General features: G+C 36.7%; 1 protein-coding gene across 1 annotated transcript in view; it reads left to right on the top strand.

Moving 5' to 3' along the window:
- Positions 1-26,234, top strand: part of UBR1 (ubiquitin protein ligase E3 component n-recognin 1) — a 173,489-nt gene that overhangs the window by 94,321 nt on the left and 52,934 nt on the right. Inside the window, exons 15-27 of the mRNA XM_065900181.1 lie at positions 2,639-2,819; positions 4,985-5,046; positions 5,542-5,652; positions 6,347-6,412; positions 6,671-6,772; positions 16,128-16,191; positions 18,379-18,503; positions 20,772-20,824; positions 21,924-22,026; positions 22,888-22,936; positions 23,330-23,484; positions 24,999-25,098; positions 26,045-26,154. Coding sequence (XP_065756253.1) covers positions 2,639-2,819; positions 4,985-5,046; positions 5,542-5,652; positions 6,347-6,412; positions 6,671-6,772; positions 16,128-16,191; positions 18,379-18,503; positions 20,772-20,824; positions 21,924-22,026; positions 22,888-22,936; positions 23,330-23,484; positions 24,999-25,098; positions 26,045-26,154 — 1,281 coding nt within the window. The remainder of the gene's footprint in view (positions 1-2,638; positions 2,820-4,984; positions 5,047-5,541; positions 5,653-6,346; positions 6,413-6,670; positions 6,773-16,127; positions 16,192-18,378; positions 18,504-20,771; positions 20,825-21,923; positions 22,027-22,887; positions 22,937-23,329; positions 23,485-24,998; positions 25,099-26,044; positions 26,155-26,234) is intronic.

Genomic DNA, 26,234 nt, shown 5'->3' with positions numbered 1-26,234 from the left:
GGTCATAGAGTGTGGTGTTCATGGTGACATCTGCAAAACCTCCTGAAGTCATCTACATTTACTGTCGCCACTCTTTAGCTTCTAAAACTTCTTTAGAGCCAGGCTTCTGCCCTTACCAATTGATAGGAACTGCTTTTAGAAAAACTTTCAAAGGATCTATTCAGTAACCAAATTCAGAGGTCTTTTCTAAGTCCCCCATCTTCCTTAAATGTCTGTAACATTGTATTCTTTTGAGAACCTTAATCGTTTTGAAACTCCTTCCCTCTGATTTTCACAAACTTACTTATCCTAATATTTCTCTTATTGATTACCCATTTTCAATCAATGATAGCCTTTTTTCCACTCACTTCCTTCTGCCTACTAAATAAGACATTCCCCAATGTTTTCTTTTTCTTACAGATCTTTTATTTCTACCACCCCAATTAAAACTTCATAAGATAACTTGCCCAAACTATAGAATCACTTCTGTTTGTGTGCTACACATTACTGCTTGGATCTTACATTTGCATTTCAAACTCAGAGTATATTAAATTGATTTGTCATCATTTCATTCTACTTCCAGCTTGCATTTTTTCTTCTTGACTCCCTTATTTTATTCTGTTCATGACACCATGATTCATACATTCATCCATACAGGAAATCTGAGAGCCACTGTGTTCTGTGTGTTAGATGTTAACAGACTTTTGAGGGGGGGAGAAAGTTTTATGTTCATGTAAGATCGGGAAATGCTAGGTTGAACAAAATCAAACATGATTTTTTAAGCCACTGAACTTCTCAAACCCTTTGATCAATCAGCGTTCTCGGACTTCCCTGGTGGCTCAGTGGTTAAGAATCCACCTGCCAGTGCAGGGGACACGGGTTCAAGCCCTGGTCTGGGAAGATCCCACATGCCGTGGAGAACTAAGCCGTGTGCCACAACTACTGAGCCTGCGTGCTGCAACTACTGAAGCCCATGTGCCTAGAGCCCGTGCTCTGCAACAAGATAAGCCACTGCAATGAGAAGCCTGCGCATGTCAATGAAGAGTAGCCCCCGCTCGCCACAGCTAGAGAAAGCCCTCACGCAGCAACGAAGAACCAACACAGCAAAAACTAACTAAATAAATTTATTTAAAGAAAAAAAATTAATGTGCTCATTTCTAAGAGAGATATTCCCCAAATTTATTTAACTATAGAATTCCTTTTTTCAAGATAAAATCAGTGAGAAATACTCTTAAAAAGTGACCTTTGACTCATTTCCCTGCCATACTCACCCAGATTTGAGTCTTCCTTATCCTAAATTTTATTTTATAATCCTAACTTATTTCCTATGGGTTTATTCTTTTTGCCCTGACTGCCCCCACCCTAGTTTGAATCCCTTATCACCTTACACTTAACTTAGTAATAAACTTTCTATTGGTTTCCTTGTCTCCTAACACTACTGTCTCCAATCTGTTACCTTCAGTGACACCCACTAATTCTTCTTGAAGCAATATGTTGACTACATTATTACACTTCAGACAGTATCAGTATATTCAACTTTACATGGCAACGCAAGGCATATTTCCAGTTTAATTGCTCATTAATTCTGTCCATAAACCCTTTGATTTATCTAGTTTTTATTCCTTTCCATTGCCCGAACAGGAGTTATTACTTCCCCTTATTTCTCTTTGTTTATTCTGTATCTCTGCTTACAGTGCTACCATCTCTCCATCTTCCCGCCATACTTAAATTCTGCATATTCTTTCAAACCCCACTCAAAAGCTTTTTAAAAAAATTTATTTATTTATTTATTTTTGGCTATGTTGGGTCTTTGTTGCTGCACGCAGGCTTTCTCTAGTTCCGGCGAGTGGTGGCTACTCTTTGTTGCAGTGCACGGGCTTCTCATTGCAGTGGCTTCTCTTGTTGCAGAGCACAGGCTCTAGGCACGTGGGCTTCAGCAGTTGTGGCACGTGGGCTCAGTAGTTGTGGCTTGTGGGCTGTAGAGCGCAGCCTCAGTATGTGGCACACGGGCTTAGTTGCTCCATGGCATGTGGGATCTTCCTGCACGAGGGCTTGAACCTGTGTCCCCTGCATTGGCAGGTGGATTCTTAACCACTGTGCCACCAGGGAAGCCCCTCAAAAGCTACTTTTGCAAACAAGTATTCCCAGTTGTTTGTGATTCTTTTTTTTTTTTTTTTGCCCTATTAAGATTATTAGTTTAGGGCTTCCCTGGTGGCGCAGTGGTTGAGAGTCCGCCTGCCGATGCAGGGGACGCGGGTTCGTGCCCTGGTCCGGGAAGATCCCACATGCCGCGGAGCGGCTGGGCCCATGAGCCATGGCCGCTGAGCCATGGCCGCTGAGCCTGCGCGTCCGGAGCCTGTGCTCCGCAACGGGAGAGGCCACAGCAGTGAGAGGCCCGCGTACCACAAAAAAAAAAAAAAAAAAAAAAAAAAGATTATTAGTTTATACCATTTACGTGGCTTACAATTTTTTAGTTTGATTGTGTGTGTATGTGCGTCTGTCTGACTGTCATAATATTTCCTACAGGTTTGCAGATCCTGTTGATGTAGCTCTAGTAACACATCAAACAATTTTGTGCTTGTATTTAGTAAATATATACTGAATGATGTAATAAAGTAGATAACTTGTCAATTTATTTGCATTTTTATTTTCCTTTTAGGAGGAACTCTTACTGGTGGCTTATAAAGAATGTCATAAAGCTGTGATGAGGTGCAGTACAAGTTTCAAATCTAGTAGCAAAACAGTAGTACAATTGTGTGGTCATACTTTGGAAACTAAATCCTACAGAGTATCTGAAGATCTTGTAAGCATACATCTGCCAATCTCTAGGACTCTTGCTGGTGAGTGTTTATTTGGTTTTTGTATGTTTCTATTAGCTTTGTTTTCTAGATATTCATATTAGAATCAGTACTATTTTTGTTCTCAGTATGCACAGACATACTCGGATCAGATACTGCAGTTAAAAGCTGTCACTATCCTTCAAAGAGCTGTGACCAGAACGTCTAAGGGTGCTACCTGGGCTTTTTGTTATCTTGGTCAACTAATGGATCCTTATACTATATACTTAAGGACTAACTTGGTAATTTATCGCCTAACCAGATGTAAATGTAGGAAAATCTTGTTGCTGTTTTTTCACCCTCTTCTCTTCCTGATTGCACCAGTGTGTTCACTGTGTCACTGTTCCTTTTACCACTAAAAGAAAGAAATCATAGATTTTCTTTAATCATCCTTTGATTTGTATTTCTATGTAAATCGACCATGTCAGTGTCTTTTTCTTTTAACAACTTTGTATAAGTGTACATAATTATATTTTTAATTGTGGTAAAATATATATAACATAAAATTTACCATTTTAATCATTTTTTAAGTATATAGTTCAGTGACATTAAGTACATTCACATTGTTGTACAGCCATCACCACCATCCATATCCAGAATTCTTTCCATCTTCCCAATCTGAAATTTGTGCCCATTTAAAATAACTCCTCATTCTCTGCTCCCTACAGTCTCTGATTTTCTGGCTCTATGACTTGACTACTCTAGGTACCTCATATAAGTGAAATCATGCTCATATCCTTTTATAACTGGATTATTTCACTTAGCATAATGTCCTCAAAGTTCATCCATGTTGTAGTATATGTCAGATTTCCTTCATTTTTAAGGTTGAATAATATTCCATAGTATGTATATACCACGTTTTGTTTATTCATCCTCCAGTAGATGCTTGGGTTGCTTACATCTTTTGGCTATTGTCGAATAATGTTGCCATGAACACAGGTGTCCAAATATGCACTTGAGTGCTTGTTTTCAATTCTTGAGGTATATACCCATAAAGTGGAATTGCTGGATCATAAGATAATTCTGCTTTTTAATTTTTTGAGGAACCACCATACTGTTTTCCATAGCAGCTGCACCATCTTACATTCTCAGAAGCAGAGCACAAGGATTCCAATTTCTTTACATCCTCATCAACACTTGTTATTTTTTGTTTTTTAAATAGCCATCCTAATGAGTGTGAAGTGGTATCTCCTTGTGGTTTTGATTTGCATTTCCTTAATAATTAGTGATACTGACCATCTTTTCCTGTGCTTACTGGCCATATGTATATCTTCTTTGGAGAAAGGTCTGTTCAAGTCCTTTGTCTATTTTTTAATCAGATTTTGTTGTTGAGTTATTGGAGTTCTTTGTATATTCTGGATATTAACTGCTTATCAGATACATGGTTTGCAGATATTTTCTCCCATTCTGTGAGTTGCCTTTTCACTCTGTTGATAGTGTCCTTTGATGCACAAAGGTTTTTAACTTGGTGTAGTCTCATTTATTTTCCCTTTGGTTGCCTGTACTTTTGGTGTCATATCCAAGAAATTATGGCCAAATCCAATGTTATGAAGCCTTTTCCCTATGTTATTTTCTAAGAGTTTTATGGTTTTAGCTCCTGTGTTCAGATCTTTGATTCATTTTTAGTTAATTTTTGTATATGGTATAATTGACATGATTTTATGTCACTTCTATTTTTATAAAAAGAAATACCAAGATTCGTTTTTATTTTACTGAAGTATAGTTGATTTACGTGTTGTGTTTAATTTCTGCTGTATAGTAAAATGACTCAGCTATATGTATATATACATTCTTTTTCATATTCTTTACCATTATGGTTTACCACAGGATAGTGAATACAGTTCCCTGTGCTATACAGTAGGACTGTGTTGTTTATAAGTTTTTATTTCTTTTGATGCTTGGTTAAGAGGAGAATAATTTCTTAAGAGGTAGAATATTATTTTTATATAATTTATAAGCACACCTTGTACAATGTAGGATATTAAATATGTTAGTAAAACTGTGTTTCAAAATTAGAAATCAAATGTTTGCATTCTGAGATGTCATTTCTAAACTCAATAAACGTATGTTTAAATCTCACAAGTTTTCAAACTTGATGAGTTAACTAGGAAACAAATCAGCTGGGTTTATTGCTTTCTCATTTTTCTCTCTTTTTTTTTAACCTTTAGGTCTTCATGTGCGTTTAAGCAGGCTGGGTGCTATTTCAAGACTGCATGAATTTGTGCCTTTTGTAAGTGACTCTATTAAATGTTGATTTGCTTATATTCTATTTCTAAATACCTCTTTTTAAAAAAATTATTTATTTATTTATTTTTGGCTGTGTTGGGTCTTCGTTGCTGCATGTGGGCTTTCTCTAGTTGTGGCGAGCGGGGGCTACTCTTCGTTGCAGTGCGTGCGCTTATTGCGGTGGCTTCTCTTGTTGCGGAGCATGGGCTCTAGGTGCATGGGCTTAGTTGCTCCACGGCATGTGGGATCTTCCCGGACCGGGGCTCGAACCGGTGTTCCCTGCATTGGCAGGCAGATTCTTAACCACTGCGCCACCAGGGAAGTCCCCTCTAAATACCTCTTGGTTAAGTGGGAAGAAAAAGAACATTTTGAAATCATGGGGACTTGGAGTCATCTAGTTCAAGCCCTCAGTTTTACAGATGAGAAAACTGAGCAATGTATAGTGGTGTAACATCCAAGCCCTCTGGGAAATGATGGAATTGATCTCACTCTGTTTCAGGAGGATTTTCAAGTAGAGGTACTAGTGGAATATCCTTTGCGTTGTCTGGTATTGGTTGCCCAGGTTGTTGCTGAGATGTGGCGAAGAAATGGGCTGTCTCTCATTAGCCAGGTATGGCAAGGCCTATTGTTCACACTATGAATGTGTTCATTTTCTGCTTGTTTTTTCCTTTATATGTTTTACTTTGTGTCCCTGGATTTTGCTGAGTATTTGTTTTGTGTTCTCTTATATAAACTCAGAAATGAAAGTTCTAGTGGCCATATAGACATTTATCCTTTAATACTGTTAAGTGGGTAGATTAGGTGAAAGCCAGTAGTACCAGGAACCATCCCACCAATATATGTCTTTTCTGAAGATTACTTGGGAACATGTAATCTTCCCACCACCAGTCTTAATGGAAGGGCATTGTTTCCCTCTGTTGTAGAGCAAATAAGGAGAAGTGCTTTTCCTAAGTGGTGGGGAAACAGGGCTTGTAAAGATACCACTTGGGAGAAAAATAGTGTTATAATTGATTGTAGAAATTGGTTTACTTTATTGAAGTGGGCATTTTAAACTTAACGGAAATAAATTCTTTTGTTACGCATGTTGAGAGTAATAACTAGTATAGAGCATTTTTAACTCTGAATGATTTTCATGCCGTATTTTCTCACTTCATCCTCACAAATCCCTTAAAATGATTTGTAGATTTACAGCTTATTTTTTGCCACAAAGGAGTTCTTGGGGTTTCTAGTTTAGAGAAAATTTTAAGAATTCTTTTTGAAATAAAATGATTCTTTTAGCTTCTGTTCTCCTTTTTATTTTATAGGTGTTTTATTACCAAGATGTTAAGTGCAGAGAAGAAATGTATGATAAAGATATCATTATGCTTCAGGTACCTATTTAAATTACCTCTGATATTTGTGTTAACCTTCCTTCCTAGGTTCCTTATAATAAGCAAAGATATTGTAACTATTGTTAACTTCACTTAAATTTTTCTCACTGTTGAAATGAATATAGTATCATAGAAGCAGAAGGGACTACTGCATTATCTTCTGCAGATTTCCTTATAATTTTTTCTCACAGTCCTACTGGAGACAAAATGTTTCTCCATTTAATACATGAGAACTATGGTACTTGATTTCTTTCACAGATTGGTGCATCTTTAATGGATCCCAACAAATTCTTATTACTGGTACTTCAGAGGTATGAACTTGCTGATGCTTTTAACAAGACCATATCCACAAAAGACCAGGTAAGTGACAGAAACTGATAAGTAAATTAATTCCAAAGGAAATATTATTTTAAAAATTTTAATCATATTTAAGATTTTTATTTATTTATGTATATCTCCAAAAATCAGGCACATACGTAAAACATACATATACACACATATATTCTTTTTACTCTATAAAAATTAGAATATAATTGGCCCTCCATATCCATGGATACAGAATCCCAACTGTACTAGCCATTTTATATAAGGGACTTGAGCATCTGTAGATTTTGGTATCTGCAGGGGTCCTAGAACCAGTCCCCTGCAGATACTGAGTGATGACTGTGTATAGATTAACAAAAAGGAGAAGAAAAATCACATGAAACTCTGCCTCCTAGAAATGATCACTTTTAAAGTTTTGGTGTCTTTTTTTTTTTTTTTTAACATCTTTATTGGGGTATAATTGCTTTTTTTTTAAACATCTTTATTGGGGTATAATTGCTTAATTGTGTGTTAGTTTCTGCTTTATAACAAAGTGAATCAGTTATACATATACATATGTTCCCATATCTCTTCCCTCTTGCGTCTCCCTCCCTCCCACCCTCCCTATCCCACCCCTCCATGCGGTCACAAAGCACCCAGCTGATCTCCCTGTGCTATGCGGCTGCTTCCCACTAGCTATCTACCTTACGTTTGGTAGTGTATATATGTCCATGCCTCTCTCTCGCTTTCTCACAGCTTACCCTTCCCCCTCCCCATATTCTCAAGTCCGTTCTCTAGTAGGTCTGTGTCTTTATTCCTGTCTTACCCCTAGGTTCTTCATGACATTTTTTTTCTCTTAAATTCCATATATATATATTAGCATACGGTATTTGTCTTTCTCTTTCTGACTTACTTCACTCTGTATGACAGACTCTAGGTCTATCCACCTCATTACAAATAGCTCAATTTCGTTTTTTTTATGGCTGAGTAATATTCCATTGTATATATGGGCCACATCTTCTTTATCCATTCATCCGATGATGGACACTTAGGTTGTTTCCATTTCCGGGCTATTGTAAATAGAGCTGCAATGAACATTTTGGTACATGACTCTTTTTGAATTATGGTTTTCTCAGGGTATATGCCCAGTAGTGGGATTGCTGGGTCATATGGTAGTTCTATAAGGAACCTCCATACTGTTCTCAACAGTGGCTGTACCAATTCACATTCCCACCAGCAGTGCAAGAGTGTTCCCTTTTCTCCACACCCTCTCCAGCATTTATTATTTCTAGATTTTTTGATGATGGCCATTCTGACTGGTGTGAGGTAATATCTCATTGTAGTTTTGATTTGCATTTCTCTAATGATTAATGATGTTGAGCATTCTTTCATGTGTTTGTTGGCATTCTGTATATCTTCTTTGGAGAAATGTCTATTTAGGTCTTCTGCCCATTTTTGGATTGGGTTGTTTGTTTTTTTGTTATTGAGCTGTATGAGCTGCTTGTAAATTTTGGAAATTAATCCTTTGTCAGTTGCTTCATTTGCAAATATTTTCTCCCATTCTGAGGGTTGTTTTTTCATCTTGTTTATGGTTTCCTTTGCTGTGCAAAAGCTTTCAAGTTTCATTAGGTCCCATTTGTTTGTTTTTGATTTTATTTCCATTTCTCTAGGAGGTGGGTCAAGAAAGAATCTTGCTGTGATTTATGTCATAGAGTGTTCTGCCTGTGTTTTCCTCCAAGAGTTTGATAGTGTCTGGCCTTACATTTAGGTCTTTAATCCATTTTGAGTTTATTTTTATGTATGGTGTTAGGGAGTGTTCTAATTTCATTCTTTTACATGTACCTGTCCAGTTTTCCCAGCACCACTTATTGAAGAGGCTGTCCTTTCTCCACTGTACATTCCTGCCTCCTTTATCAAAGATAAGGTGACCATATGTGTGTGGGTTTATCTCTGGGCTTTCTATACTGTTTCATTGATCTATTTTTTTTTGTTTTTGTGCCAGTACCATACTGTCTTGATTACTGTAGCTTTGTAGTATAGTCTGAAGTCAGGGAGCCTGATTCCTCCAGCTCCGTTTTTCGTTCTCAAGATTGCTTTGGCTATTCAGGGTCTTTTGTGTTTCCATACAAATTGCGAATTTTTTTGTTCTAGTTCTGTGAAAAATGCCAGTGGTAGTTTGATAGGGATTGCATTGAATCTGTAGATTGCTTTGGGTAGTAGAGTCATTTTCACAATGTTGATTCTTCCCATCCAAGAACATGGTATATCTCTCCATCTGTTTGTATCATCTTTCATTTCTTTCATCCGTGTTTTATAATTTTATGCATACAGGTCTTTTGTCTCCTTAGGTAGGTTTATTCATAGATATTTTATTCTTTTTGTTGCAATGGTAAATGGGAGTGTTTTCTTGATTTCACTTTCAGATTTTTCATCATTAGTATATAGGAATGCCAGAGATTTCTGTGCATTAATTTTGTATCCTGCAACTTTACCAAATTCATTGATTAGCTCTAGTAGTTTTCTGGTAGCATCTTTAGGGCTCTCTATATATAGTATCATGTCATCTGCAAACAGTGACAGCTTTACTTCTTCTTTTCCAATTTGGATTCCTTGTATTTCCTTTTCTTCTCTGATTGCTGTGGCTAAAACTTCCAAAACTATGTTGCGTAAGACTGGTGAGAGTGGGCACCTTGTCTTGTTCCTGATCTTAGTGGAAATGCTTTCAGTTTTTCACCATTGAGGATGATGTTGGCTGTGGGCTTGTCATATATGGCCTTTATTATGTTGAGGGTAGTTCCCTCTATGCCTACTTTCTGCAGGGTTTTTATCATAAATGGGTGTTGAATTTTGTCAAAAGCTTTCTCTGCATCTATTGAGATGATCATATGGTTTTTCTCCTTCAATTTGTTAATATGGTTTATCACATTGATTGATTTGTGTATATTGAAGAATCCTTGCATTCCTGGAATAAACCCCACTTGATCATGGTGTATGATCCTTTTAATGAGTTGTTGGATTCTGTTTGCTAGCATTTTGTTTAGGATTTTTGCATCTATGTTCATCAGTGATATTGGCCTGTAGTTTTCTTTCTTTGTGACACCCTTGTCTGGTTTTGGTATCAAGATGATGGTGGCCTTGTAGAATGAATTTGGGAGTGTTCCTCCCTCTGCTATATTTTGGAAGAGTTTGAGAAGGATAGGTGTTATGTCTTCTCTAAATGTTTGATAGAATTCGCCTGTGAAGCCATCTGGTCCTGGGCTTTTGTTTGTTGGAAGATTTTTAATCACAGTTTCAATTTCAGTGCTTGTGATTGGTCTGTTCATATTTTCTCTTTCTTCCTGATTCAGTCTTGGCAGGTTGTGCATTTCTAAGAATTGGTCCGTTTCTTCCAGGTTGTCCATTGTATTGGCATAGAGTTGCTTGTAGTCATCTCTCATGATCTTTTGTATTTCTGCAGTGTCAGTTGTTACTTCTCCTTTTTCATTTCTAATTCTGTTGATTTGAGTCTTCTCCGTTTTTTTCTTGATGAGTCTGGCTAATGGGTTATCAATTTTGTTTATCTTCTCAAAGAACCAGCTTTTAGTTTTATTGATGTTTGCTATCTTTTTTCATTTATTTCTGATCTGATTTTTATGATATCTTTCCTTCTGCTAACTTTGGGGTTTTTTTGTTCTTCTTTCTCTAATTGCTTGAGGTGCAAGGTTAGGTTGTTTATTCGTGATGTTTCCTGTTTCTTAAGGTAGGATTGTATTGCTATAAACTTCCCTCTTTGAACTGCTTTTGCTGCCTCCCATAGGTTTTGGGTCGTCGTGTCTCCATTGTCATTTGTTTCTAGGTATTTTTTAATTTCCTCTTTGATTTCTTCAGTGATCACTTCGTTAGTAAGCAGTGTATTGTTTAGCCTCCATGTGTTTGTATTTTTTACAGTTCTTTTCCTGTAATTGATATCTAGTCTCATGGCGTTGTGGTCGGAAAAGATACTTGATACAATTTCAATTTTCTTAAATTTACCAAGGCTTGATTTGTGACCCAATATATGATCTATCCTGGAGAATGTTCCATGAGCACTTGAGAAAAAAGTGTATTCTGTTGTTTTTGGATGGAGTGTCCTATAAATATCAATTAAGTCCATCTTTTTTAATGTATCATTTAAAGCTTGTGTTTCCTTATTTATTTTCATTTTGGATGATCTGTCCATTGGTGAAAGTGGGGTGTTAAAGTCCCCTACTATGAATATGTTACTATCGATTTCCCCTTTTATGGCTGTTAGTATTTGCCTTATGTATTGAGGTGCTCCTATGTTGGGTGCATAAATATTTACAATTGTTATATCTTCTTCTTGGGTCGATCCCTTGATCATTATGTAGTGTCCTTCTTTGTCTCTTCTAATAGCCTTTATTTTAAAGTCTATTTTGTCTGATATGAGAATTGCTACTCCAGCTTTCTTTTGGTTTCCATTTGCATGGAATATCTTTTTCCATCCCTTCACTTTCAGTCTGTATGTGTCTCTAGGTCTGAAGTGGGTCTCTAGTAGACAGCATATATCTGGGTCTTGTTTGTGTATCCATTTAGCCAATCTGTGTCTTTTAGTGGGAGCATTTAGTCCATTTACATTTAAGGTAATTATCGATATGTATGTTCCTATTCCCATTTTCTTAATTGTTTTGGGTTTGTTATTGTAGGTCTTTTCCTTCTCTTGTGTTTCTTGCCTAGAGAATTTCCTTTAGCATTTGTTGTAAAGCTGGTTTGGTGGTGCTGAACTCTCTCAGTTTTTGCTTGTCTGTAAAGGTTTTCTTCATCAAATCTGAATGAGATCCTTGCTGGGTAGAGTAATCTTGGTTGCAGGTTTTTCTTCTTTATCACTTTAAATATGTCCTGCCAGTCCATTCTGGCTTGCAGAGTTTCTGCTAAAAGATCAGCTGTTAACCTTATGGGGATTCCCTTGTGTGTTATTTGTTGTTTTTCCTTTGCTGCTTTTAATATGCTTTCTTTGTATTTAATTTTTGACAGTTTGATTAATATGTGTCTTGGCGTATTTCTCCTTGGATTTATCCAGTATGGGACTCTCTGTGCTTCCTGGACTTGAATAACTATTTCCTTTCCCATATTAGGGAAGTTTTCAACTATAATCTCTTCAAATATTTTCTCAGTCCCTTTCTTTTTCTCTTCTTCTTCTGGAACCCCTATAATTCGAATGTTGGTGCGTTTAATGTTGTCCCAGAGGTCTCTGAGACTGTCCTCAGTTCTTTTCATTCTTTTTTCTTTATTGTGCTCTGCAGTAGTTATTTCCACTATTTTATCTTCCAGGTCACTTATCTGTTCTTCTGCCTCAGTTATTCTGCTATTGATCCCATCTAGAGTGTTTTTCATTTCATTTATTGTGTTGTTCATCATTGCTTGTTTCATCTTTAGTTCTTCTAGGTCGTTGTTGAATGTTTCTTGCATTTTGTCTATTCTATTTCCGAGATTTTAGATCATCTTTAGTATCATTATGCTGAATTCTTTTGCAGGTAGACTGCCTATTTCCTCTTCATTTGTTAGGTTTGGTGGGTTTTTATCTTGCTCCTTCATCTGCGGTGTGTTTTTCTGTCTTCTCATTTTGCTTTTCTTACTGTGTTTTGTTTATCTTACTGTCTCCTTTTTGCAGGCTGCAGGTTCGTAGTTCCTGTTGTTTTTGGTGTCTGTCCCCAGTGGCTAAGGTTGGTTCAGTGGGTTGTGTAGGCTTCCTGGTGGAGGGGACTAGTGCCTATGTTCTGGTGGGTGAGGCTGGATCTTGTGTCTCTAGTGGGCAGGTCCACACCTATGGTGTGTTTTGGGGTGTCTGTGGACTTATTATGATTTTAGGCAGCCTCTCTGCTAATGGGTGGGGTTGTGTTCCTGTATTGCTAGTTGTTTGCCATAGGGTGTCCAGCACTGTAGCTTGCTGGTCATTGAGTGACGCTGGGTGCTGGCATTGAGATGGAAATCTCTGGGAGATTTTTGCCGTTTGATATTATGTGGAGCTGGGAGGTCTCTTGTTGACCAGTGTCCTGAAGTTGGCTCTCCCACCTCAGAGGCAGAGCCCTGACTCCTGGGTGAAGCACCAAGAGCCTTTCATCCACATGGCTCAAAACAAAAGGGAGAAAAAGTAGAGAGAAAGAATTAGTAGAAGCAGGAAGGAAGGAATGAAGGAAGAAAGAAGGAAAGAAAGAAAGGAGGGAAGGAGGGAGGGACGGTGGGAGGAAGGAAGGAAGGGGAAAAGAAAGAAAGCAAAAGTAAAATACAATAAGGTTATTAAATTAAAAATAATTATTAAGTTAAAAAACAGACAGATAGAACCTTAGGACAAATGGTGGAAGCAAAGCTATATAGACAATATCTCATACAGAAGCATACACTTACACACTCACAAAAAGAGGAAAAGGGGAAAAAATCATAAATCTTGCTCTCAAAGTCCATCTCCTCAATTTGGGATGATTCGTTGTCTAAAGGAGGGAGGGAGGGAGGGAGGGAAAGAAGGAAGGAAGGAAGGAAGGAAGATAAAGTAAAATAAAATAAAGTTATTAAAATCAAAAATAATTATTAAGAAAAAAATTAAAAATAAAAAACGGACAGACAGAACCCTAGGACAAATGGTGGAAGCAAAGGTATACAGACAAAATCTCACAGAGAAGCATACACATACACACTCACAAACAGGAAAATGGGAAAAAATCCTAAATCTTGCTCTCAAAGTCCACCTCCTCAATTTGGGATGATTCGTAGTCTATTCATGTATTCCACAGATGCAGGGTACATCAAGTTGATTGTGGAGCTTTAATCCACTGCTTCTGAGGCTGCTGGGAGAGACTGCCCTTTCTCTTCTTTGTTCTCACAGCTCCCAGGGGCTCAGCTTTGGATTTGGCCCCGCCTCTGCGTGTAGGTCGCAGAAGGGCGTCTGTTTTTTGCTCAGACAGGATGGGGTTAAAGGAGCCGCTGATTCGGGGTCTCTGGCTCACTCAGGCCAGGGGGAGGGAGGGGCACGGAGTGCGGGGTGAGCCTGCGGCGGCAGAGGCCGACGTGACGTTGCACCAGCCTGAGGCTCGCCGTGCGTTCTCCCGGGGAAGTTGTCCCTGGATCCCGGGAACCTGGCAGTGGCAGGCTGCACAGGCTCCCCGGAAGGGAGGTGTGGATAGTGACCTGTGCTCGCACACAGGCTTCTTGCTGGCGGTAGCAGCAGCCTTAGCGTCTCCTGCCCGTCTCTGGGGTCCGCGCTTTGAGCCGCGGTCGCGCCTGTCTCTGGAGCTCCTTTAAGCAGCGCTGGTAATCCCCTCTCCTCGCGCACCAGGAAACAGAGGGAAGAAAAAGTCTCCTGCCTCTTCGGCAGCTCCAGACCTTTTCCTGGACTCCCTCCCGGCTAGCCGTGGTGCACTAACCCCTTCAGGCTGTGTTCACGCCGCCAACCCCAGTCCTCTCCTGGCGCTCCAAGCGAAGCCCGAGCCTCAGCTCCCAGCCCCGCCTACCCCGGCGGGTGAGCAGACAAGCCTCTCAGGCTGTTGAGTGCCGGTCCGCACCGATCCTCTATACGGGAATCTGTCCGCTTTGCCCTCCGCACCCCTGTTGCTGCGCTCTCCTCCGCGGCTTCGAAGCTCCCCCTCTCCGCCACCCGCAGTCTCCGCCCGCAAAGGGGCTTCCAATAGTGTCTGGAAACCTTTCCTCCTTCACAGCTCCTTCCCACTGGTGCAGGTCCCATCCCTATTCTTTTGTCTCTGTTTTTTCTTTTGCCCTACCCAGGTACTTGGGGAGTTTCTTGCCTTTGGGAGGTCTGAGGTCTGCCAGCGCTCAGTAGGTGTTCTGTAGTAGTTGTTCCACGTGTAGATGTATTTCTGGTGTATCTGTGGGGAGGAAGGTGATCTCCGCGTCTTACTCTTCCACCATCTTCCCCTCGTCCATCTTATTTGTTCTTAAAGGAAAAATTGAATCTTTTATATGTACTTTTTTTTTTTTTTTTTTTTTTGTGGCACGCGGGCCTCTCACTGTTGTGGCCTCTCCCGTTGCGGAGCACAGGCTCCGGACGCGCAGGCTCATAGGCCATGGCTCACGGGCCCAGCCGCTCCGCAGCATGTGGGATCTTCCTGGACCGGGGTACGAACCCGTGTCCCCTGCATCGGCAGGCAGACTCTCAGCCACTGCGCCACCAGGGAAGCCCTATATGTACTATTTTTGTAATATGCTTCCTGTGCTTAATGAAATATTGTGATAGGTTTTTTCTTGTCACTAAGTATGCAAGAACCTCATCTTTTTTTTGCATCATAATTTTTAATTGCTGTGTAGTATTGCAGTATATGAATGCATTATACTTTAGTCCCCTATTGCTGAAGAGGCTTTTCAAGTTTTTTGCTCATATAAACGTCTCTGCACCTCAAGGTTTAACTTGCCTAATTATTTTGTTACGATAAATTCTTCGAAGTGGATTTGCTAAAGAATACAGTATACTCTTTCTTATGACTCTGAATACATATTGTCAAATTGCTCTCAGAAAAGTAACTCCAATTTAAGCTCTCTCTAGCAGTATGTACATCTGTAATGGTACTGATATTTTTAATCGTTGTTGGTCTAATACATGAAAGATGGTGTTTAATTTTCATTTGCAGTTCTTTAATTATCAGTGAGGTTGACCATGTTTTCATGATTATTGACCTTTTTTTTCCTTTTTGGTAGTGAATTATCTGTTCCTGTCCTTCACCCTTTTCCTGTTTTTTGTAAAAGTTCCTTATTTAGTAAAGATATTAATTCTGTACTTGTATTTGTTATCAATAAGTTTTTTATGGTTTATATTTTGTCTCTGGAGTTTTGTGACATCTTCATTGTTTTAATACTTGATACCAGTTTATAAAGTAACCTTTGACTACTTTGAATTTATGAATTACATTATTTTATTCTTCAAATTAGAAGTCACTTGCAACAGACCAAAGGATAGGCTATAAAATACAAAGCTAATTTTTAGTCATGTTTTTATACTCAGTGAAAATGAATATCTCATTTACTGTAGTATTTAAATAACAGGTGTGTTAGGGAAGGGAACTCTCACCATAAATGTTAGTTACCTATTTGAAGACACTGTCTCACCAACCCAGATAAGAAGGAAGCCAATAATAGAGGAAAAGTTAAAGATTAGAATTCTTTTGTTGACTGAAGACTAGATGGGAAATAATGATAATAAAAACAGTAATAATATTTAACAATTGTTATTGAGTTCTTACTTCGTGCCAAGTATTGTGAACCTTGTTGAATTTGATGTCAAAAAAGGGAATTATTCACCTCATAATTCTCTGTTGCTGTGGTCCGAAAGAAAATACTGGATCAGTTGGACTATCTGATCCAGAAAAAAATGTATGTTTTATGGAGGTTTTTGGTTCTTAAGTAACTAATTTTTTCTTTTACAATTCTATAGGATTTGATTAAACAATATAATACCTTAATAGAAGAAATGCTTCAAGTCCTCATCTATATTGTGGGTAAGATTAAAACATGTTTTGAAATAGAACATGAGTTACTTTTTAGAGAGAACATTAATAAGAACTGTAAGTTATTTTGTTCTTCTCCCAAATACAGCAGAGAATATTAGAGATTAATGTGACTAATGTGATTGATATGTTTAGGAACTCACCTTTTAAAAAACACAGCTATTACATCTTCATTTTTCAATACCTGATTTGTAATTGTTTGGACTTATTTGTAGAGATCTGGGATATAATTATCCTAGTTAGAAAAGTAAATGTAAAATAACTATGTCGAGTGCTAAAAATTTTATGTGTGTGTGTGTATATATATATATATATATATATATATATATATATAATTTCAATGTAACATTCGTCTAAGTAAGATATATTTTCATCAAGTCATTCTGTTAAATTACTTTGTGCAAATATTGGCCATACTTCTACTTTTGTATATTCTATATTATAGTCTCTGTTGATCTTACCAGCTAAGTAAAAGTTTTTGACTTCTCATTCTGGTTCTTATTTCTTACTGTACTGCAGGAGACACTGCTTTGTATTAATACTTCCTAGTGAGATTTCTAGCCATTAGCCAAATCTGAAAACCTGGGTTCATTTTATTTGTTTATCAGGGAGCTAGTTGCTGGGCTAGCTGCTTGTCTCAGCAGGAAGTGTGATAAACCATCATTGCTAAGTGAGATTGCTAAATCTTCCAGGCACTAACTCTTCTGGAATAACTCCAGAGTATTCCATAGGAAACTGCTGAAAAAAATGGACAAATTAAAAATGTGTAGAAGATTTTTAAGTTGGTGACATACTTTATTAAATTACAAAGACTTGAGGGGAATTTTTGTGTTTGTTCTTGGAATACTATATGAAGAATTTCTAATACTGCTTATTAATGCTATATATTAAAATTGCTAATATATTTTTGCTGTTTTATATTTTACTATTTTATTATTGCTAGTATTATTTTGCTGTTATTTTGTTTACCCAAATTCATTGGGTATTTCCTTCTATGTGATTTGATTTTTAGTTAATATTTGCTGCATTCCTGAGTATAAGTTTATTACCTTTAGGAGTCATCATTTTTAAAAGTGTGTGTGTTTGTGTGTGTGTGTAAAATCTCTGATCATATTAAGATTAATATAATCTCTGATTATATTATATTAATTAAGAAAACATTAAGAAGTAGCAAAAGATTTGGATTAGGAATCAGAAGATCTAGAGTTGACCTCGCTATAAACTATCTAGAGTGTGCCATTTACATTTTTAGGGTCTCAAATTCTTGATTTGTAAAACGTGAAAGTAATCTACATGATCTCTAAGGTTCTTTCTAGCACGAAACTTATAGAGGGTACTGCTTTGGTGGAAAACAATTGAAAATTACAGTGTTTGAAGAGGAGTGAGTCTGTTGGAAGTGAATTAAATTAACAAAATGTCATTCTTTGGCTAATTTGTAGAATTCATCAAATCTCTTAGGCAAAAAATTCCTGTCTTCTAATAACCCTCTTATAGATATCACAGGACTTTGTACTCATGTTGTAGTATTGAAAATCAGTGGTGACATAAGGTCAAATATTTTAAGCCTTCTTGAAGCATTGGGGATTAGATGCTGTTGACACCAGTGAAGTTCCCGTAGTTAATTTAGCTATTTTCTCTCCCCATTTGGCAGTTTATCGAGATGAAAAGTGGAAACCTGATCATGTGGGCATGTTAGCAACACCATCCATTCCTGATACATATTACTATTTTGTCATTTAACCCATAAAGATATTTTTAAGTATTTTGTTTTTTAGTTTTCACTTTGTTCTTTCTTAAATAACAAGTAGAGACAACATTGAGGAAATCTTGAAAGAAAAGCTATTGTTCCATGATGGCCACTACTTATTCAATGCTATCTTCCTTGTTTTCTGGGTTAGAGACCATGCTAATTTAATCGAGGGGCCTTGTTTATAATGTGTGAGTATGTGTATGTATATGTGTGTGTGTGTTTAAGTTAAGAGAAGGCCTGTGTTCTTCAGATCTCTTCATTTTTCTTCCTCTTTTAGCAAAGAGACTCTTGTTCAAATTTAGGAACATGTCCAAATAATTATTGGTTACTATCTCATAGATTTGATTTAATGCAGTGTTCTTGATGGGAAGAGATTTAAATGGAAAGCAATTAATTGTTTTACTTTTTCTTTTCATTGTTTGTATTAGGAGAGCGTTATGTCCCTGGAGTGGGAAATGTGACCAAAGAAGAGGTCACAATGAGAGAAATTATTCACTTGCTTTGTATTGAACCCATGCCACACAGTGCCATTGCCAAAAATTTACCTGAGAATGTAAGTCCAGTTTTGTTTTTCACTCCATTCACCTCAAGATGGGATAGTTTTTTCTTTTTCTTTAATTGGAAGCCACTCGAAGTTTTTGGAAAATCTGTTTAGGAAATTTTCAGATATAAAACTCTCACCATTAATTTTTTTGTGGTATAAGCTTTAATTCTGGGCTTTTGGGCATTAGGAAACATTTTAGAGACATTCTGTTTAGAAAACATTTTAGAGCAGGAAACTCTTTGCTTTTTTGTTTTACTTTAACATAAATTTTCTCCAGAGGAAAAGGGGACTTCCTGAAATGCTGAGACTATTTGGGTGGTGTGTTAGTCTGGGTCTTCTGAGAAGCAGATGTCAAGACAAAAGATTTAAGATTTAATTAGGAACAATGACTATGAGAGAAATGGTGAGGAAGCTGGGAAAGGCTGGGGGAGCCATCATACTGTGGTGCAAATCTGACTCCAGGTGAAGGAAAGAGGGAAAGAACGTTAGGTAGGACTGTCCTAGACTGCTGGGTAGTCTAATCAAGGCTTGTTGCCTTCCCATGTCTCCCAGAGTGAGCCTGCATTAGTATCTCTGTTCTCTAGCTGGAGGTCTGCAGGGTGCAGTCTCATGGCCGACACAGGTGATATTTATGTTCAGTATTGCTGATATTGAAGCAGTAATCCTAAAGATTATGAGTCATATTTTTCACTCCGAGATTTAATTTTGAATTAGAACAATGATTCTTAAAAGAGATTAGATTTACCTGTACTATCAAGGCTATCCAGAGAAGTAGAATGGAGGTAAGCTTTGACTGTTGGTCATTTTTCTTCCAACATACCTGTATCTTTTTCCAATTTCATTGTTAACTGATTCTCAAACTTTAACCATTTGGCATATCACCTTCATAATATTTGCACATCTGTCTACCAATTTTATAATTATTAATACAGTTTATTTATTTATTATTATTTTTGGCTGTGTTGGGTCTTTGTTGCTGTGCGCGGGCTTTCTCTAGTTGCAGCTAGCGGGGGCTACTCTTCATTGCAGTGTGCAGCCTTCTCATTGTGGTGGCTTCTCTTGTTGTGGAACACAGGCTCTAGGCACACGGGCTTCAGTAGTTGTGGTGTGCAGGCTCAGTAGTTGTGGCTCACGGGCTCAGTAGCTGTGACGCACGGGCTTAGTGGCTCCGTGGCATGGGGAATCTTCCTGGACCAGGGATTAAACCCACGTCCCCTGCATTGACAGGCAGATTCTTAACCACTGTGCCACCAGGGAAGTCCCTTATTAATACATTTTAAAATCAACTTACATATTTCCTTAGCATCTTTCTAAGCAATATTACAATGAAATAGTAGGTTTAACATTCTAGATTAATTTTTTCCTAATACATGTTAAGATAAATGAATATTCAGAAATTTAAAAATATATAACTGTGTGCCACCTAAAATAATTTCACATACCAATAATGATATACATTCCGTATTTTGCAAAAAAAAAAAAAAAAAGCTTTAGTGTCTACCCTAAATTTTCACTGCTTATCTCAAGTACGTTTTTAAAGGAGGCTAAATTTAATTTTTGCAACACTATAGGAATCTATGAATTTGCTTTAGTATATTGACTAGGTCCTTATCCTGATTTTAAATGACTTCATTAAAAAAAAATTCCTTATTGGGACTTCCCTAGTGGTCCAGTGGTTAGGACTCCGTCCTTCCACTGCAGGGGCATGGGTTCGATCCCTGGTTGGGGAACTAAGATCCCACATGACGCACGGCATGGCCAAAAAGAAACAAAAAAAAAATTCCGAATTCAAGGAAAAATTCAGGCCAGTCAGAAAAAAATAAAATTATTATAATTGCCGAAGCCAGAATATATTTGGACATCTACATATGTGTTTTACTGTAGATCCTATTTATTTTGTTACCTTGGTTTTAGGGATTAGTACAGCATGGGCATGTGCTTAAATGATGTGGGTGATGAACATACTAGATAAAGAAAATAATTTCTTTGAATTACTGGTTGTATGTGTATATATATATATATATATATGAGGGCAAACTTAGATTAAATTTCTTCCTTAAGCAGTTTATACATACATCTTACCTCTGTTAAGAAATTGGTCGTCCCTCAAAACAAAGCTGATTGGTCTTAGACCTAATTTTTAAATATTGGAAATTGATCTTCTTTTATTGTTCATAAAACACTCAGGAATGCTATTGAAAGTATATTTCAGTTCACAGTAAGACAAGATAAAGTCATTACATGAAGGTAAAAATGACAAAAATGTTGTTTCAACAGGAAAATAATGAAACTGGCTTAGAGAATGTCATAAACAAAGTGGCCACATTTAAGTAAGTACTTAATATTTATGCTTATTCTGAAAGTTAGACCAATCTTTGTTCTTGTATTTGGGATACTTTGTAGAAGCTCTGAAGTTCTTTCCTGAACTCCCAAGGACAAAAACAAAGTACAGACAGAATGGGTGATAACAAGGGGCACACTGTAGGCACTTAGTACCTGTATGATGAAGAAATGAGTATTTTTGTCAAGTGAATGAGAAATGTCCATTTGTGATATTAGGTGACTTAAGTAAGCAAAGAAACCTTTCGATAGTCTCTTTCCCATCAATTCTAAGCCATGACTTCGTTTATTAAATTTTTATATTGTATTCTAATTTTAGACTTTTCTCTGCTAGAATTAAAACATTATTTTGCAATCCTTTGATTCTTTGAGATACAAAAAAATGGAAATAAGGTTTTAAGTGGATTAATTCTTGAAATTAAAAATTGATACTGGTAGTGAATTTTACTGTTACAGTAATATATTTATAGATAAATTGCTAGTTTCAAATAACCTTAAAAATAGAGTGTAGCTTTTTTATGCTCTAATATTGTTCAATAAAGTATTTCACTCACTTTGATAGACACCAAAAGCTGTTTAATGTGCAGAACAAATATGGTGTGCTCCTTTTGGCCTTAATGCTTTTCCTTATAGTTCTCTGTAGAGGATTCACCACTATATTTTCATTTACAATTCAATTTTCTACAGATATGATATCTTACTACCATTTTATATTTGACCTTAGACAATGCAAGCTGTAGTTGAACAGGAAATCTTGAACAGGCTTCGTTTTTAGCTTCTGAAGCCTTAGGGATTTAGGTAGGGTATGGGGTCAGATCTACATAGTATAAAATAAACTTCTTCAGATTTGTTTAAATTTCATAATTATGAAACACAGCTTAGCTGTTACCAGGACTTTGAGCTTACAGTGTAGGGTTTTAGTTTTACTCTTGAAGTGAAATTTGTCATTTCAGTTTAAGCAACTTGAATGAGATAAGGCTGATTTCTTCTCTTGATTTTGACTTTTAGATTAACTTTTAGGTTCTTATTTTGTCTTACTCTATACTTCAAGAGCACTGCAGTTCACCTCTATATTTTCTATCATTTTAGGAAACCAGGTGTATCAGGACATGGAGTTTATGAGCTGAAAGATGAATCATTGAAAGACTTCAATATGTACTTTTATCATTACTCGAAAACACAACATAGCAAGGTAGGAAAAGTTATCCTCTTCAGTAAATAGCCTAAAATGCTTTATGCTTTCCAACTCCATAGAAAATTGCCTGGTTTTTCTGTAGTTTCATACTGGTTTTCATTATTAGAGCTCATTATCTTACCCAAGAAATTAAAATTGAATCAGTAATGTTACCTAGTTCGTAGGAAATACTCAGATTTTCCTGATTATACCAAAAATATTCTTTTAGTTGTGTTAGGGGTAGGAGGATTCAATCAAGGATCATGCACTTTATTTGGTGTCATGTTGCTATAGTCTCCTTTAATTTGGAATAATCTTTTTGCCTTTTTTTTGTCTTTCATAACATTGACATTTCTGTAGAGTATAGGCTAGTTGTCTTTTAGAATATCCTATATTCTGGATATGTCTGATTGTATTCTTGTGAGTAGATTCAAGTTAAACATCTTAGGGCAAAAATACTATATAAGTGATATATTGCATCACATCAGTAGGCACATATAATGTCTGTTTGTCCCATTAAGGGTTGATGTTAAGTTAGATCACTTAGTTAAGGTAATATCTGGCTTTGTCCTTATAAACTGAATAATTTCCAGTTTGTCATACAATGCCCTGTATATAATAGACACTAGGTAAATACTGTTGACTGAAAGAATGGGGACTAAATTAGTGATGAAGATTATTACCCATCTATTTTGCAGTGGTTTTCCCTAGGACAACCATTTTGTTTCTGGAATAAGGTAGCATTTGAATACATATTTCAGTATATAAAGTATTTTGGTAGGTTTGTGAATCTTTCCTGCCTGCTTCAAAGTACCCCATTTGTTTCATACTTGTCAAGTGGTGTATTTTAAGATAGACTTTTTTTTTAAATATATATAGGCTGAACATATGCAGAAGAAAAGGAGAAAACAGGAAAACAAAGATGAAGGTAAAAAATGAGACACTGAATTGACTCATTTTGACTATATGCTGTGATTTTGTATCAGCAAAGCATATAGTGTTTTGTTTTTGTTGTTTTTTGAGAGTGGGCAACTAATGGAAGTGCAAAGAACCCTTTGTTTCTTGCTCACATATTAAGATATAGCCTACATCAGTGGTGATAGAATTTTAAATTTATAACAAATGGAGTTTATTTTGGGTGACTTACATAGTGACTTATTTCCCTTGACATTGATGTTTTCAGTGCTTTAAAGGTAACAAAGATCATGTGTTGTTTTGCGTGTAATATATAATTCTGACATTTGCAATTTAGCATGAAGGATAACCCAAATAAAATTGTACCTATTTGTCTCTCCTGACATTGATATCCTACCCACTTTAGCATTACCACCACCTCCTCCTCCTGAATTCTGCCCTGCTTTCAGCAAAGCAGTTAACCTTCTCAATTGTGATATCATGATGTACATTCTCAGGACCATATTTGAGCAGGCAGTAGACCCAGATTCTAACTTGTGGACCGAAGGGATGCTCCAGATGGTATGTATACCGAAAATATTTTCTCTATTTCAAATACTTTCTCTACTTCATAGAGTTCTTGGAGGTCTGGAGAAGATCAGTAGTCTAACTTTCTGACTTCATTCAGAACCACAACTAGAGCACCTGAGACCTAAGGGTCATTGAAAACAGCTTAGATGTGGCACAGATTTCCTTGTGACACATTCTCAAGTTTTTAGGATCCTTACTCTTGAGAATCATTTACATTAAAAAAAAAGCAGAGAAAAATTTTTAAAAGGGCTGTTCCTGCTAATAATAAATTGGCATGTCATTATTGTATCATAGTTTTCTGTATTTTTATTTCACATTGTATTATCAGGAGACAGTATAATAAAGATTTGAAGACAGGTTTAGGCTTGAATTTACCTCACTTGGGTTAGCGCACTTCCCATTTAAGGAGCAAAGAGTAATTTCCCCATTGCTAAAATGGGTTTACATATAATTATTTCATAGAGTTGTTATGAGAATTAGCTCATTAAATGGAAGCAGTTATTTTTTTCTTCATACTGTTATGGATAAGTTATTTAATAATGTCACCTTTGGTAGCTGTAATAGGATATTTGTTTATCACCTGCCAACTAAATTTCCTTGGCTGTTATTGGTCTGGAGGCTCTAAATGCTATCATACTCTATGTGTATATCACTTTTTTTTTTATAACAGCGGTAAATAAATGCAGTAAAAATTTCAACCCATAGAGATATATTTGAAATCAAAAGTTAAAATTTCTCTCCCTGCCTCCCATCGCCCTACCTAAAGGTTTGTATCATCTGAAAGTCATTCCACATTAGAGCATATAGGCCTACCTCATGCTTATAGCTGCATATTCCATTATATGGACATCTATGATGCATTTAACTATCTCCTGTTAATAGACATTTAGGTTGTTTTTAGGTCTTTGTATAACAGAGAACACTAAAATGAACATTGTTGTACAAATATCTTTGTACACTTAAGTGAGTGACTCTGTTACACTAATTCCTAGCACTAGGTCTGTACCTTTACATTTTTGATAGATATTGTCTAATTGGCCTCCAAAAATGTTATACTGATTTAGTTTCCCATTACCGGTGTGGTGAAGAGTGCCTGCTTCCTAACACCTTTGCCAGCTCTGTATTTTACTAAGCTCTAAAATTTTTGCCATTTTAATAGGTGAAAAATAGATGATCTTGTTTCACTCACATTTCTTTAATTTTAAGTGAACTTGAACCCTTTTTTTTTGGCCGTGCCATGTGGCTTGCGGGAACTTCCCTGACCAGGGATTGAACCCAGACCACGGCAGTGGAAGCCCAGAATCCTAACCACTAGGCCACCAGGCAACTCCCAAGGTTGAACATTTTTCATATGTGTATATTTCATTTCTTTTTCTGTGAACTGCTTGTTCATGACCTTTGCACATTTTTTACCCATCAGATTGCTTATTTTTTTACCTCCATTTAAAATGTATTTACCCGAAGAAGCACAGTTTTAAAGATCTTGTCCTACTTTCCTTTTTCAGGCGTTTCATATTCTGGCATTGGGCTTACTAGAAGAAAAGCAACAGCTTCAAAAATCTCCCGAAGAAGAAGTGACATTTGACTTTTACCATAAGGCCTCAAGTATGTTTTAGTATCATTTTCAACACAGTTTCAGCTATTTGCCAATTTGTAACAGAAAGTTTAGCTCTGACAGGATTTTAATCTGTTAGTCCTTAAGACGGAAAACTCTGAAATTGTTTTAAGTCTTTTTGCAGCATTTTTAGTTTTTAACATTTTCAATAACACAGGTATGTTTTTTAATCCCCACGGCAGTCCTTTTACTGCATGATCTCACCCCCCTTTTGGGGGTGCTGCATACATTGATGGTTTCTTACTTTCATTCCTTGTCTCAGTATTATCAAATATTTGCTGCTATCTCAACCATAATGTTTACGCTACCCATCTATGGAAGATATTAATGTTCCTGAATTTAAAATGATTGCAGAAGTCTGAGTGAATGATAATGTGTTTGTTTTGCACAATTTTCAATGTGGAAGAGCAGGATAGGTTTAGATTAGATTTTTCTTAAACGCTACATGATTAAGACAGTTTTTTCAGAGCACATTCTAGGAACATTGATTTATAAGATCAATAAGACAAAAGCATCTCATTTTCTATTTAAACACTATTTTTTAGATTCTTGACTACATCATAAACCTATTCAGTTTATGGATAGGACAGCTCCCACTTCCGTATTTTTGGGAGCTTTGGTTCTCAGTAAGTACTTTTAGACGGTGAGCCAAGTAGAGGAAAGGCAAAAGATATATCATTAAGGGTAGTTTTCACTTAGCAGCCCCAGTGGAACATATACAAGAGAGACCTAAAGTAATTTCGGTTTTTCAAGTTCTTTAATTTAATACTTAATACTTCATGTAATTGTAGATTCTTCCATTGAAAAATTAATGTAGTTAAGGGATTGACTGCAAACTTTGGTTATCAATGTGAATAACATTAACTATAAATTATAATTTATACATAATTATGAAGATATATGTTCATGATATATACTTTTTGTGTTTTAAAAAAGGATTGGGAAGTTCAGCCATGAATGCTCAAAATATACAAATGCTTTTAGAAAAACTCAAGGGAATTCCCCAATTAGAAGGCCAGAAGGACATGATTACATGGATACTCCAGGTAAAACTGAAAAATAAACTGATCATTATCTTGGTTTAAATATTTAAGAATCTTCTGCTTGCCTTTAAGATTAAACCATA

This window comes from Phocoena phocoena, chromosome 2 (genome assembly GCF_963924675.1).
Source record: "Phocoena phocoena chromosome 2, mPhoPho1.1, whole genome shotgun sequence".
Classification (NCBI taxonomy): domain Eukaryota; kingdom Metazoa; phylum Chordata; class Mammalia; order Artiodactyla; family Phocoenidae; genus Phocoena; species Phocoena phocoena.
The sequence above is the reverse complement of the archived record's forward strand: the minus strand, read 5'-3'. Positions and strand labels throughout refer to the sequence as shown.